The 16,099-nt window shown below is 35.0% G+C and overlaps 1 protein-coding gene across 3 annotated transcripts in view; it reads right to left on the bottom strand.

The window, feature by feature from the left end:
* Window positions 1-16,099, bottom strand: part of DMXL1 (Dmx like 1) — a 138,544-nt gene that overhangs the window by 91,006 nt on the left and 31,439 nt on the right. For all 3 annotated transcript variants that reach the window (XM_060093277.1, XM_060093274.1, XM_060093276.1), the window contains exons 7-15: window positions 15,622-15,800; window positions 11,364-11,553; window positions 9,893-10,061; window positions 6,487-6,699; window positions 3,843-4,096; window positions 3,048-3,732; window positions 2,836-2,957; window positions 273-362; window positions 90-192 (exon numbers count right to left, since the gene is read on the bottom strand). In XM_060093277.1, the coding sequence (XP_059949260.1) occupies window positions 90-192; window positions 273-362; window positions 2,836-2,957; window positions 3,048-3,732; window positions 3,843-4,096; window positions 6,487-6,699; window positions 9,893-10,061; window positions 11,364-11,553; window positions 15,622-15,800 (2,005 nt within the window). The remainder of the gene's footprint in view (window positions 1-89; window positions 193-272; window positions 363-2,835; window positions 2,958-3,047; window positions 3,733-3,842; window positions 4,097-6,486; window positions 6,700-9,892; window positions 10,062-11,363; window positions 11,554-15,621; window positions 15,801-16,099) is intronic.

Genomic DNA, 16,099 nt, shown 5'->3' with positions numbered 1-16,099 from the left:
TTTATATATTATACAAACATTGTATCAATTTATCTTTGCCTAACATACTCTACATTTTATTTCTCATTTCATGAAAAGTTCTTCTTTACCTGCATCAGATAATATTCTGTCTTTTCCTAGTCTTTTCTTCTCAAGGTTATTCAAAATGAAGTCTTCTTGAAAGACATGAAGCAGCTGGGTTTTTCTGCCTTGCTGAATGTAAATAAATAACCATGTAAGTTGACATACATATTCTTTACCTAATGCTAAGTAGCCAGAAAAATAATACTTACAAGTTTGGTAATGGGATCTAATGCAATAATGCATCCTGGCCTGGCTGTTGACTGTTGACTTACGATGTTAAACACTTCACCAACATATTTCTGTTTTTGAAAAAATGGATATCTCCTTTATTAAACAATTAAAAAAAATAATAACAAATGACATAAAATTTCAGGCATAACAGACAAATAATAAGTAAGTTCAGGTGAGACTAAATAAATTCACAAGTCCTTTTCATTATAAACATTTTACGATTTTACAAGGCAATTACACAGGAATGAATAGAGTTACAGCTCAGCTGGTGCAGAGAAAACCAAAAACAATGCTTGGTAATTGTTAAGGGGAAAAAAAGTATTTTGTATTTATATGTGTGAAAGACTGACTTCAATCTCATGGAAATGTTCTAAGAATCAAGATTTTTAAACATTAATTTTGACAAAGAAAGCCAAGGAAACAAGTTAACATACTATTTACATATGCTGATTTCTTGAGCCGCTTATCTCCTGACTGCTCTAGTCAAGCTCACATTGTTAAATTCAATGTTCATCATACTTGATCTATCAGCAGCATTTGATTCTGTTGATTACTCTTTCCTCCTGTAAATAATTTTCTTCATTTTGGCTTCCATTATATACCACACTCACCTCACTTTTAGCAACGGAATGACCCAGGGTTCAATCCTCCTATCATTTCTACTTTCCAGCTATAGTCTCTCCCTCAGTGATCTCACTCAGCTCCACAACTTTATATTCTGACAACTACTTATTTTCTATCTTCAGACCAGGTCTCCCTCAAAACTCCAGAGACTAGTTTACTAGATCTCTTGGATATCAAACAGGCATTTCAAAATTAACATGTCTAAAGCCCAGCTCTTGAATCTCCCTGCTCCTCAAAATCTGTTTAGGGACTTCCCTGGCAGTCCACTGGTTAAGACTCCACACTTCCAATGCAGGGGGTGCAGGTTCAATCCCTGGTCAGGGAACTAAGATCCCACATGGCAGGCAGCGTGGCCAAAAAAAAAAACCAAAAATGGCTATTTATACTTCTCATCTCAAGGCAAACCTTGGGAGTCATCCTCTTTTCCTCACACAAACCCCATATCCAGTCCAATCCTTACTATTCAATGTTCAAAACACATCCAAATTTGACCAAATTCTTATCATCTATATCACCACCATTTCCTACCATTCTAAACCCCTTTGATTCTTTCCTAGACTACTGTAATAGCTTCCTGAATTGGTCTCTCTGATAACACTTCTGCTTCCCATGTCTAATCTATATAACAACCAGAGTGATCCTTTTAAAGCCTAAGTCAGATCATATCACTGTCATTCTCTTCACTAGTTTTTATGTCATTCAGAGTAAAAGTCAAAGGTACTCTCAATACAATCTGGCCAGGCTCACTTTCTGACTTTATTTTTGACTTCTCTCCACCTCACTTATTCTGCACCAGCTACAATGGCCTCCTTGATGTTCCTTACATACCAAACATGCTCTGGCCTCAGGGTCTCTATCTTTTCCCTCTATCTTTTCCCTCTACATATCAATATAGGTAGCTCCTTTATCTCCTTCAGGTCTTTACTCAAATGGTACCACTTCTGTGAGATTTTCCCTGACCAGCACTTTACTTGGCACTCCATACTACTTTTGCAACATTGTTTCTCTCCAAAGTATTAATATATTTTCACCTTTTTTCTATATTCTTTCACTAGAAGGTAAGCTTAGATTTTTGTCTGTTTTGCTCACATCTAAATTTCCAGCACTTAAAACAATTCCTGAAAAATAGAAGGCCCTCAAGAAATATACGTTTCTACTATAACACTATATATGTTTTGAAAAACTTTGTGTTCTGTAAAACCATGCAATAAAAATAACAGGGAAAAAACAAGATTGGAGCAGACCACTGACATCTATGCAATTCTGTAACCAGAGCATTAACAAAGACATTAATTGATGGTTGAGAGGACAGTTTGACTCTCCTAAACAGGAAGCTCAGTATGGCTGAAAGTTACCTCAGGGCATATTTAAAAACACAAAAACCAAAAGAATGGAAATACTGGCTTGTTGGAGGTGCTGAGACAATGCAGATGGTGGGTTGCTATTAGTTGGGCACAGGAACAAGTGCCCTCTGCCATAAGACAAAGGTTTGCAATGGTGTTGAAAAAACTCCTGCCTGTAGTGTAACCAAGCTGAAAGCTCTTTCCTCTTGGTTAAGATTAAAATTCCACTCCTGTTATTTCAGCTTCCCTTGCCTAGAAAAAAACCTGCAGATGAACCAACATAATTCCACATTATACTGTCAGTAGTCCCCATTTATCCCTGAGCAAAGAAGTACAACAGAAACACATATTGTAGGACGCTAGACTCTACTTTTGGAATGAATGAAAGATACGGTTTCTTTTTAAAGGAGGTTAGAATCACTGTAAGAGTACAATGCAATTGTGAAAAAAATTACTCAAAAATATACACATTTTATTACAAATTATATGTCACAATTCTAGAACATGCCCAATAAGTATAAATTAAGTATCTAAAAACATATTATATTCTTAGCTTCAAAAGCCATTTACTTACAGAAATTTCAGGATTGGAAAGCTCATATAGAAGTTTCTTGGCATCAATAACTGCTTCATATAATCTCAGATATTGTCCATCACTTGCTACAAAGCATGCACTAGGAGAGTTGCAGTATGCACCTAGATGTATTTTAAAAACATTTGAAATTTCACCCTTAAGCAATAATGTCAGAAAATCTCAAGTTCTTAAATAAAAATCAGAATCCTTACCTAGACAATAACTGGGTATAAGAGCGGGCAGCCATGCCACATTGGAAAATGCAGAAACATGAAGAGAATTAATCCGGGCAAGCTCAGAAACACCTCCAGAAAAAGACAATGGCCCAACTGGATCAACTCTCCAAAGAATAAGCTCACTGTAAACTGCATTGGGATCCTGAAAGGCCATGTCAATAGTGCTTTTATTCTGTTGTGCCAAAGAACGTTCTTCAATATTCACAGCACCATAAGGTTCCTTTTGGTTATCAACATCTGGTGTCCTTAATGCGTTATGGTGTGACGTTGTCAGCAATAATGGTAATACTGAGTGACAAGCTAAATCATTAAGATGAAAGCGATGACCACAATATCTGGATTTGTGGGAAATACTGAGAACTGTAGAAAAGGCAGATTCCTCGGCAAAACTGACAAGCCATTGATTCAGGGAGCCATCAGCATGCTTTGAAATCATCATAACATTAGGGGTAAAAATGCTTAATTTTAAACTATTAGTTGATTTACTGTGACCAGAAGATATAAGCATTGACGTGGAACGTGTCAGGCTGGAAGTTTTTTGTTTCCCTTGCTGAATAGCCAAGTCAACATTCTTGGTACAGGCATACATCACTATGCTTTTACAGAGAGAGTTTGCATCACCTGTGGGGAAAGCTACAGGAATTCTGGAAACAAAGGACACCTAGAATTAAGAAAGTAGCATTAGAATTCATGAAATTATATAAAGAGGTTTAACAAAACAGTACCCACATTTAACAAGAAGTAGCTCTCCAGAGATCATAAAAATAATACCTGTACTTGACGAAACATACCAGGCTGGTATTCATCCAGCCAATCCACGTGCCAAACCAGCAAAGAACCATCCATGGGATGAATACTGAATAGCATGTCTGCATTTTTACTCCATTCAGACAGAAGTACTTCAATCTGATGATCAATGGCAGCTGATGGTAATGGTACAGAATTTGAATTTGGTACCAATTTATCACTGCCCAATTCCTTCTTTTCAAGATTTATTTTCAGATCATCAACACCGTCATCAATCTCTATAATCAAAAGGGTTCATGAACCAAGTAAATACAATCAAGCTACTACTAAAAAGTAAGAAATACCTTTACAAATGCATTCCAAATGAAAAACATAAGTTTTCATATAAACAAGAAATGGGGTTCCCTTTAAAAAATAACTTTGCTCCAGGAATATAAGGCCACGGAGTTAACTCAGTACTCAGAAGGCCTATAAGGCTGATTCAGTGGATTATTAGTAGAAGGACTAATACTAGACTGGAAAATAGGTAAACTGGTTTCTAAACCCAGATGTACCACAATTAACTACTTAGAAGTAAGTAAGACACAGTACTTCCCTGGACCCTAGTTTTGCTCATGTTAACATGAGGGAGTTGAAATTAGGCTGAATTTTTAAAATATATTATTGGAATGTAATTTGTACTTTCTTCATGATGTCAGATTCATAAAACCTAAGTCAACCACACTAGCCATCCTCTAGGTGTAAGCATTTATAACTGATATGACATCTTAAAGAAACTATTTTAAAGAAATACATTTTATAGTGCCTAATTTCCAGATTTCTTTCAACACATGCCAACTTATTAATACAAATAAATATGTATATTCTGACCTCTACATCCCAGCCCCTATTCCTGGTTAGGAATACAAAACCTTTCTTAAGAGACTCTCAAAAAATGTTAGCTTGTTTACCAGATTTTAAAAATTAGTCAGCATCATCGGATGAATGGATAAAGATGTGGCACATATATACAATGGAATATTACTCAGCTATAAGAAACGAAATTGAGCTATATGTAATGAGGTGGATAGACCTAGAGTCTGTCATACAGAGTGAAGTAAGTCAGAAAGAGAAAGACAAATACCGTATGCTAACACATATATATGGAATTTAAGAAAAAAAAATGTCATAAAGAACCTAGGGGTAAAACAGGAATAAAGACACAGACCTACTTGAGAATGGACTTGAGGATATGGGGAGGGGGAAGGGTAAGCTATGACAAAGCGAGAGGGAGGCATGGACATATATACACTACCAAACGTAAGGTAGATAGATAGTGGGAAGCAGCCGCATAGCAAGGGAGATCAGATTGGTGCTTTGTGACCGCCTGGAGGGTTGGGATAGGGAGGGTGGGAGGGAGGGAGACGCAAGACGGAAGGGATATGGGAACAGATGTATATGTATAACTGATTCACTTTGTTATAAAGCAGAAACTAATAAAAAAAAAGAAAAAAAATTAGTCAAGACATAAAATCATTAAGAAAAATAACAGAAAATTAGGCAAAAGGCACAAAGAGGCAAACCACAGAAGGGTTAACATAATTCTGCTCAATTTAACTCAAGAAAATTCAAAGTAAAACAAGACACCATTTTGTCCATATCAATGGCCAAAAAATAACAGAAAGATCCAGTGTTGGCAAGGATGTGAAAAAAGGATATCTGAATATACTTAGAGGGAACATATACTGGTAAAACATTACTAGAGGGTAATCTGACAGAAGTTATTGAAATTTAAAAATACTTATACACCACGCTAATTCCCCATCTAGGAATCTACCTTACAGAAAAATTCACACAAAGACGAAGAGATGTGTTACTATACCATTATCAGTATATAGTGAAAAACAATTTAAATCAATTTAAATGGCTACCATCCGAAAAAATGCTTAAGTTTTCTCTTGAGTCTCTTGACTCAGGAGCTGTTAAAAATAATGAGAAAGAAAAGTGCCCATTACTGAATTTAAAAAGCAAGCTGCAGCACACTATTTTCATTGAAAAAGGAACTCCCATAGTACAACTTTTTAAAAAAACTACCTTTATGCATATATTTGTGCGAGCACAGAAAAGAATAAATCTGGAAGGACACTCATCAAACTTAACAATATGGAAACCTTATACACGCCTGTATTGTTTTTTCATTTTTTTTAAAAGGGGAACGTGCAATCTTGTAATTAAAACAAAGAACAAAAACATTTTTGATTTCTCTCTACTTGACGCTGAATGCAAACCTGAAGGCCCCAGTGTACTGCTTCTCAAACTTTAATATACATATAACTCATCTGGGAATTTCATTAAATTACAGATTCTTGTAGCTCCAGGTGGAGCCTGAGATTGTACATTCCTAATAATGACAATGCTGCTAGTCTGCAGATAGTCCTCTAAGTAGCAAGACCCTAGTGGCTGACAGAAGCGTAAGTACGGAGAAGTCTAAGTCCCTATATCATCATCAGGAAAGAAGCCACCTGGAACAGGAGCATCTACATTGGATTATTAAATGAGCTAGTCCAAATTTGTACTAAGCCCCTGCAATTTGAAAGTTATTTCTAACAGTAGCTGGTGTTACCATAATATAAAAATCTTTGCTATTTTAAATAAAACTTTATAATTTTTATCCTTCTTAAAGCTTTACCTTCATCAGATTTTACATCTGCCTGATTAGAGTCTTCTACACTCATCTCAGAAGATGGTTGCTCAAAACTTTTTCTAAGTTGTTGTAAAAAGACTTCCATGGACAAAGAAAAATGCAATTCTTTATTGTTTAGCCAGTGTACCACAAAAGGTCCACTCTTCTCTTCATTTTCACTTAGACTCAGAGACGTAATAGAAGGAAGAAGTGGGATGTCTATAAAGAACAACAACAAAAAAATATTAAAATTTCTATCATGCTAGCATACAAAACATCCATGTCTCTTATTTTTATTATTTACTGTTACATTTATCTTTAAACCTCTGCCATACATTTTATTTAACCTATAAATAAGACTCACAATATAATGGCTCACACAATTATTATTAATGAAAACAGACTTAAATGGTAAATTTAATACACTTACTGTAAAGGAAATAAAATTATACATTCTATGTTATATACCGTAACTTATTTATATATACATACATATACATTTTTTTCTATAATTTTAAAAAATATTCTCATTAAGAAATATGTCTATAATTTGCAGACATGTTAATAGGGTAGTCTTCTTAATTTGTATAGAAACTTTGGTTAGAAATATATTTTAACCTGATCTACCATTAAAAATGCCATCATTAAGTTGTCAAAGGAACCAGTGATATGTTTATCTCAACAGCAACAACTTTCTTTTACTTAACAGACTCTCATATTAACTTTTTTCATGACATACCTAATTCTAAGATAGGTACTGCTTATTTATTAGCATCAAGATGGAAGTTAGAAAGTATGAAACTGAGGTTCCCTTATATTCAAGAAAAGCATTCAAGACAAGCCAACTCAGCTAAAAAAAATTGTTCCTTGGTATTACTTTTGAAATCATTGCTAAGTATACTGAAGTACAAATTCAGAGTACATTGTGAAAAATGACAATCCTAACTTAACAGAGGTAAAGAAAAATTTGTCTATCATTATTAAATAAAATCCAAATCTAGATCATGCTGGTGTCTGCTGAACATTATAGGCTGAAATGGATTCAGGGAAGGTAAATAATTTTCTCCAGAGCAAATCTACTGATTTTTTTTAAAAGGAAATATAAACAATTTTAAGTATTTGTTCAAATACCGTCTATTGCTGGACACCAATAGGAACAGTATTATAGGGGATGAATGGTAAAAGAGGACAGAAGAATCTTTTTCCTGGTGGGAGGGAGGGAGACGCAAGAGGGAGGAGATACGGGGACATATGTATATGTATAGCTGATTCATTTTGTTATAAAGCAGAAACTAACACACCATTGTAAAGCAATTATACTCCAATAAAGATGTTAAAAAAAAAAAGAATCGTTTTTCTGTCCCTTCTTATTGGCGTTGGGTTCTAAGTGTTGATGGATATTATCTAATCCAAGAGCTCTGTTTATTACTATATATTCATTAGTATAATTATTTGATTAATATTTATCTATCTCCTACCTAGTTATATGCTTCGTAAGAGCAAGGACCACACTGTTTTGATCACTACTGTATCTCCAGTTCCTACCACTATCTCCAGTTCCTATACTGGCACAGACTAAACACCCGATAAAACCCTTGAGGGGCTGAACTGCCAATCCCACTGTTCGTAGGTAGATACACAATAATGTTAGGGTTTGAAAGAGTGTCCCCAAGAAAACTAAATGGGTAGGATTTTCTGATTTTCAACTTACAATCAACTCAGAAGAGATAAGCAGTGCCTAAAGTAGATCACAGGCCTAGCTGTTAAGTACACAAAACTAGGGGCTTATGCTGACTTTTAGCAGAAGCATTCTGGCTGAAGAGATACTCACATTTCCTTTGCCTCCTGACCTCACTCAAAGAATCTGATAAAGTCATTTTTTATGAGACATCTTCATGGAAAGCATATAAGAACTAGAACTAAGAGAACATGCTATTATGAACTCCTCTCCTGTATCATTTTCCATTGATGGACAAATAAGTGAAGCCATATCTGAGTTGGGCCTTGCAGGAAAGTCATTCTAACAGACCTAATTTAGGGAAAGGAGTTTTCACAAGATCTAATATAGCTCTTAATATTATTATTTTGCTTTGATTTGCCCTACATGTATGAATTTTTCTTAGGGACCTACAACCTAAAGAAAGGTTTTAGAGTTTTCCTTATTGCAAGGTAGTCAGGGAGATGTTACACAGGAACTCAGGGTTTCTTTTTTTCATAATACCTCAGCCTTTTCCATTAATGTGAGAATTCAAGCTTTCTTTATTCTCAAAATATTGTCCTTTACTCAGCAAAGACTTTCAAAATTATTCCACTGACCTAGAGTTGCCTCTGTATATTATAAGCGCTGACAATGTACGTTTTTTGATAAGGTAATAAAACAATATTTTAATAAAAATAATTCAATATTCTCCCATTTACATTTTCATGGCTCATGGATTTTGGATTCTTTTAGAGCTGGGACTCTTGTTAACCATATAAAATTTTAAAAATCAGCAAATACTCTTTATTCCTACCACAGGTATCTCAGCACTTTTTAACTTATCAAAGTACTTCTCACTTTGATTCAAGTAACTAATGGACTGTATTTATTGCTATGTTTCTTGAAGAATGCAATACTACAAATCCAGTGTGTTATATGGAAATAGGTTATGCTTAATTTATGTTTAAGAATATCTCAAAATACATAAAAACTCATCAACAGTGGTCATCTTCTGGGAAGGAAGACTAGGGTGGAATAGAGGCAAAAGGAGGATTTTACTTTATACTTCTTGTACAGATGGCATTTATCGTGTGCAAATATTATTTTAACTTTTTTCCCAGTAACAGTCTAAGGTTCCACTTTAAATGCCCCAACTGTGACCACTTGGTTTTTAAACTCTCAGAAAATATTTACTAAAATGATAAACACCTCAGTCTTCAATTTCATAGATAAACCCAGGTATTCTAGATCTTTCAATCTGTTTCACAGTACCTACTTGACTACAGAGATAAGTTTCTTAATTCTTCTAGTTATAACTTCTACATATTTCTGCCCTATTTCTGAAATGGCTCCAAAGATCAAGTACGAAACACATTGGTTTCGTTTGAACAACTATACAATAATTATAAAATACTACTCTGAGGTGTTAACCTCTTTGTTATGTATTAGCTCAAATCTCAACTTTTGAATAAACTAATACAGAATCTCAATGACTTATCAAGATCTAAAATTACAGACCAAATCACAGACTTAAGAAGAAAACAAGTAAATAAAAACTTCTTTTTCTATAATCAGTGAGCGGCTATAATGAAAAGTTAGCTAAGAAAGTCACCTACAATTTTTTACTTACTAAAAAAGTAAAAGTATAACTTATTGGTGATAAAAATCCATCTACTCAATTTGAAAAACATTTTCTGAACAGTGCTTTATTACCCGTGGCTGGGTTGATGCTGGCTGCAATATGAAAGTGGCAGAGTGCATTGGCATGCAGTGGAGTGTTCCTGTGAACGTGATGAGGATCTTGCTGATGTGGCAGGTATCCAGTATGCGCTACAAGTGCAAGTGATCTCCTCCGACCTCTACGAAAATGTTTCAGATTTACCTGTGAGAATAAAAACAAAGTCAAACAATGCAAAACAAAGTAAAACTAATGCCTATATTGTCATAAGCATATATGTATAGGTTACATAATGATTGTTAGATAGTACATATATCCTATTTCAGATAAGTTTATATGTACAAGTATCTTGCAGTATTTTTGTACAGCAAAATTGAAACCTGGAATAAGCCTGGAACGTAAACTGCTTGACTCTTCTTTTAACCATCACACAATACTTTAAATTTTTATTTAATATTTTCTGAGAATTAATTTCCTAAACTTAAAAAAAGTTTACAATGTGTCTGTGGAAAATGATGTCCCTATGTATACTGTTCTCTTTGTGTCCTCAGTTTACTTCCTATGACCACAAAGCACTGAATAAAACTACCATCATACATTAGGATGATATTTCGTAGTTTGCAAAGCACTTTCACAGAGATCATCTCATTTGACCCATAAAGCAGACAATGCAAATATCGTTATCCTCATCTTTCATATGACAAAATAGTTTATAGAGAACACAAGGTCATCTAAAAGTGGAACAAAGGTCTTCAGATTCCTAGTCAAGGACTTCTTTCAACTATTATTACACATAACCATTCTATCAGTGGTTGCGTCTCTACACAATATATACTTAATTATATTCTGTGTCACTAGAATACTATCTAAATTTGAGAAACAGTGGTTCCATATTTATACAAAACATTCAAAAATAAATCATTTTTAGGTCACTTTCTTATTTTCAATATTAAGAAAATAATAATAAGAATCTGTGTTAACTAGTCTATGTTGAATTAGCCCCAACACCAAAAACTGACTTTTACTTTCCATACTATAGTAATTAGCAAGGTAAATAATTCAAGTTCTTGGAGATTTGGAAGATAACAAATGTAGAACAGAATCTGATAAACTACTCTAATCATTCCTGTAATTATGACAGGACGAACACCTCAAGCTCTACAGGAAGAAAAATAATAAATTATTTTTACAGTCAAATCTTTGCATTCTCAGATCTTAATTTACATTATTTTAGCTAAGTCAAGTATAATCATCCTTTTGTTATCATCAGTTAACCTAAGCTTAACTTTGTAATTATAGGCAGTTTTATGCTAGACAAAATCCTTAAGAATACTTGTTGAGCCCAAAAACACCCAAAAATCTTCTCAGAACTGTTTTCCTAAGACATAGATGTTTTTTCATAACTATCCATGACTTTGAATATTAATTAAGATGAATGTTACAAAAAAGGCCACGTACTAAAGATTTTAAAACTTGTAGGAAATAACATCTAACAAAAACACTCACATCTAAAGCATTTTGAACTCGTTCTTTACTGGAAGCATTTCTCTTGAAGTTATTTGTTAAATTAACTGGTTCAGTCCAATGGTTGCAGTCACCTCCATAGAGCAAACAATCATTTGGTAAAAATGTCTCTACCCAAAGACGACATATGTTATCTTTGCAGCAAGTCAACAGTACATTACATACAGAAGCCCTAAGGAATAAAAAGATTTTAGAGGCAAAAGTATAAATTTCCCACAGTATCACATTCTACAATGTTTCTATAATTATTTAAATGCACCCAACTAAGGTATCAATGAAGGAAATGTCAATATACATTTATGTAATGTATTTAGCCAAAGCCATTACAACTGAGTTGGGTATTTGATTTCATCACAGCAAATGCTTGCTAACCTCTTCTTTTCTGCCTGGAACTCAGTAGTTCCCGTTTCAGTAGTCTAAGATTCTTCTTACATCTAAAGAACAAAAACTGAAATCATACCATACTTGCTCAGTTAATAAACAAGGAAAAAACGTGACTTCTCCTATTAAAATTTTCTGATTTATTCAGTGGATGTTTATTTGAATTATTTCACAATGCTTCATTTTTACTTTCTGTAAAGGTACAAGCACTTGTCACTAATAAGCTAAAGTAACTAGTACACTTACTCTTTCCTTGCCTAACATATGACAAAAGCAGTCAAGTGCAATAGAAAAATTCATGATTTTTTAGCCACCTCCTTCATTAGTCATTTTTGACTTTCAGTGCATTTCCTGTCTTGCCACCCCACAAAATAATAACAAAACAATTACATATATGTTAATAAACCCCATAAGCATCAAGAGCTCAAAGGCTGAAACCCTATTAACAAAGACTACGTTTCTACTGGATAACCCAGCAAATTAAAAAAAAAAAAAGTTGCAATATCCTATAATAGACACTTATTCAAACATATCTGATTAAAAGAGAACAATCAGTAGAAGGTTTCTATCAAGTAACCCAGTAAGTTAAAGAAAAAAATTAAAATATTCCATAGTAGTCACTTTTTAAAACAAACGTATCTACTTGATTTAAGAATAGCAAAGGGGAAGAAAAGGGAGAACAGCTTGCTTTGTCTTGGTAGCTCTCTCCTTCAGGTTCCCTCCTCTGTTTTAACACCTCCCTCCCTTCCCCTCCCCCTCTGTGTATACTCCCCTACTTTTCTCCCCTTTCCATCTACTCTCTGGGCTTCTCTCCCTCTGCTTTCTCCTATAATTCTCTGCTTCTCAGCTTCTCCAACCCACCCTCCCTTTCCACCTCTCCTACCTCTCACCGCTACCCCCCTCCTAGGGCCCCTCCTTCTTCTTACCTTTCCAAACCCTCTGTTTCTCCTTCCTTTCCCCGGCCTTATGCCTCTCCCTCCTCTTCCTCCTTCATTTTTCTCCCTTTTTCCCTCTATCTCCCTCTGACCTTTTCCTCCCCTCCTTCCCTTAGTTTCTCTCTAGTACATTTACATACACACAAGCAGTAGCAATGAGATTAAAAATAAACAGAAACAGAAGAAAATACAAAAAGGCAATATGGAAGTTCAAGGTTCATAGTGCCAATCAGTAAACGGCAGAATGGGAAGGCTTATAAAGAAAGAGCAGAAGATAGGAGACTAAAGGCCTGAACAGACAGCAATCAGGAGAGGTACAGAACTTAGGCAAGACCAACAAAGCAAGCTAAAAAGTTGCACAACTCAGAAGCATGGACAGGGCTTCGACCCCAGATGACTCTCTTCAGGATACCACGCCTTACAAATAATGCCACACCTTACAAACAGCTGGCAGGTAATATAAGCATGGCACAGAAGAAATATCCTGATGTATTTGAGGCACTGCTCAGGCAATACCTCCCCCTTCCTCACTTCTTCATCAAGGTATCTTATTCTCTCTCCAATAAGCATATCATATTCAGGTATAGCACTCTCCTCTCCAACCAAAAAAAAAATATATATATATATATATATATATATAAATATAAATGAATGACCTTATATGGGGCAACCATGTGATGGGTAAGTGTCTGCAACAGCTGTCCTTTTTTTGTAAATTTTATTTTATTTAGCTGCCCTATATTGATGAAACAACAGGCTGAGATGCTTTTGAAACTAGTTATGTAGAACCAACTTTTGGACGTTTTAGGGGGATATAACCAGAAAATTGATGTATCAATTTTTAACTTGTAAAGAAGTACATGCTCATTACAAACACTTCCCCATTCTTCTCTCTCAAGCCAGCAGGCCCTTTGTATGAAGTATTACCATTTGGTTAAGCATCTTAATTTTAAGATTCCATATCAGAAAGGATAATGGTCTTTGATGGGATCTCTTTCATCCTCATGAGAAAGGGTCAGCCTTCCCACTATATATCTGCAGGCAGCTGGTGAAACAAAAGTGAAAACTAAAAGAACTAAGGGAGATTAGCTGGTTCTTTAATGAAATGGATCCAAAAGTGAAATTCTGGAAACCTTGAAAAGATGCCATAACTAACAGAAAAGTCTAGTTCTGTATCAGTTCCCTATGCTGTAGAATTTAGCTGATAAGAGATAAAATAAGCAGGGCAAAAAAAAAACCCTAATATGCCTTTTTGCTGTCATTGGGCATTTGTAATGCCCCAGTTTAAGGTATTGCCTCTGCGTCCACCGTGATCACTTTCGCCAACACTAAGTGAACTAGGTCAGGAGCAGATGTGACTGTCCTCTCTCAAAAGATACAATATTTCACAAGCCTCTTTTTTAGTATTCTGGTGGTCTAACTGGCTGCATATGAAAATACCTGGAATAGAAGAAGAAATCAGCCTCCGAAATAATGTAATCTTCTGATAGTTCTAAAAGGTTAACGGTTTGTGATGACAGCTTTTTTCACTTTACATTTGTCATAGCTCATTCTATTCTAAACATGTTTTTATACGTGTGGGCAATGGTCTCAGAGGTACTAGAGCAACAGTCCTCAAAGTGAAGCTGGAGTGAAGGTGCTTTTGCTAACAATACAGATTGCCCACACCACTCTCCCTTAGCCCAAAAACTGTGAAACATACTTCTAACAAAAGAACCATCACTGTACCTACAGTGTCCTACTCCTATGCTTTGTTAGACTGTAGGACTGAGGTAGGAAGAATGGTAACTACTGCACTCCAAACTAGCTCAACAAAGTCTAGGTATAACAATGATGGATACATGCCATTATACACTTACCCAAACCCATAGAATGCACAACACCAAGAGTGAACCACAAAGTAAACTATGAACTTTAAGTGAAAATAATGTGTTGAAATAAGCATCAACTGTAACAAATGTACCACTCTGGTGGAGGATGTTGATAATGGGGGAGGCTGTGCATATGTGGGGGACAGGATTATGTGAGAAATCTCTGTTCCTTCCCTTCAGCTTTGCTGTGAACCTTAAACTGCTCTAAAAAATGTCTAAAATAATTTTTAAAAAATTTAGGTATACTCTGCTGGCTAAGAGCAAAACTGAAGTCAACAAATGATCTAGGTATGCTACCATGGATCAGCTTAAGACATCTCAGATGACAAAAAGATAAGGGAAAACCTGTACTGATCCATAGTGTGGCCAAATTGAAAATGGCCATGTGGAACAAAAAGGATTTCTACCTATACTTAAGTAATACAATAGCTCTGTAACTTACTAAATATAGGCAAAAATTCAACAGGATTATCAAGTCTTGCAAGGACTACAGGAAAGAAAAGAAGTACTAAAAGGTGTGTTTGTGCATGCATGTGTAGGTTAAACTAATACCTAGTTTAGGGCATCATAATGTATTAACCCATGCACTTCTCCTCAAAGATGCTGGGTGTAGTTAAAGAAATATTTGAGGCCTTATGGTATATGTTCTCAATAAAGCCTTTTTTTTAATTAAAAAAAAAAGGGAAAACAGAGGAGATATAGAAGGGACAAGATAAGGGAGTAAAATGTGAAAAAGTTGATGCAAATGGCAATTTGGAGAATGATTAAGAGATGAAAGAATTGGATACATAACATAGAGAAGAAAAGGATGCACAACTCTGTCACTCAAAGATATCTGATCTAGAGGTAAATTATCCTTTCATATGGCTCTCCTCTTAAGCGTCAACCATAGTTGACCAGTGGCCAGAGGTCTGCAGTCCAAGAACTATCTAGTATTACTTGAATCTTCATAGGCAAAAATCCTAAAGCAATGATTCTCAAAGTGAGAAAAGCAGTCAAAGTCACAAAGATGACGTTCTCTTAATACATGGGAAAAATGACTAATCCACTGACCTAGGCATATATTTGCTTGTTTTACGCCAGGAAAATCCATTTACAGCTCGAGGATGGGCCAGATATACAAAAGAAAAGTCAATTTCTCCTTGAGATTGTTTTTCTGAACTTTTATCTGGAGAGGTAACAGATGTCCGCCAGTTTTCTACATTATACCATACCTTTAAAAGACAGTCATCCTAAGGGGAAAAAAAAAAACAAAAAACATCCAGATCATTAAATTAAAGGTTAAGTCAAATACCAAAAGTAAGATTTTTCTCCCCAATTAAAGGAACTTAGGGATGTGAAGAGGAGTTGGGCATGGAGAAATTAGGAAGAAAATCTCTGATTCTGATACTTTTCTTATAGCATTCCTTAACTGTTCTTTAAGAATTAATGTGTGTGAATGTGTGTATTTTGCAAGGGTTGGTTTAACGAAAATGCTAGTTACCATTTGGTATGGAAAATAAAGTCATTTAGGAAAGACCTAAAGATGAAG

This window comes from Mesoplodon densirostris, chromosome 3 (genome assembly GCF_025265405.1).
Source record: "Mesoplodon densirostris isolate mMesDen1 chromosome 3, mMesDen1 primary haplotype, whole genome shotgun sequence".
Classification (NCBI taxonomy): domain Eukaryota; kingdom Metazoa; phylum Chordata; class Mammalia; order Artiodactyla; family Ziphiidae; genus Mesoplodon; species Mesoplodon densirostris.
This window is presented reverse-complemented; position numbering and strand designations above follow the sequence as displayed.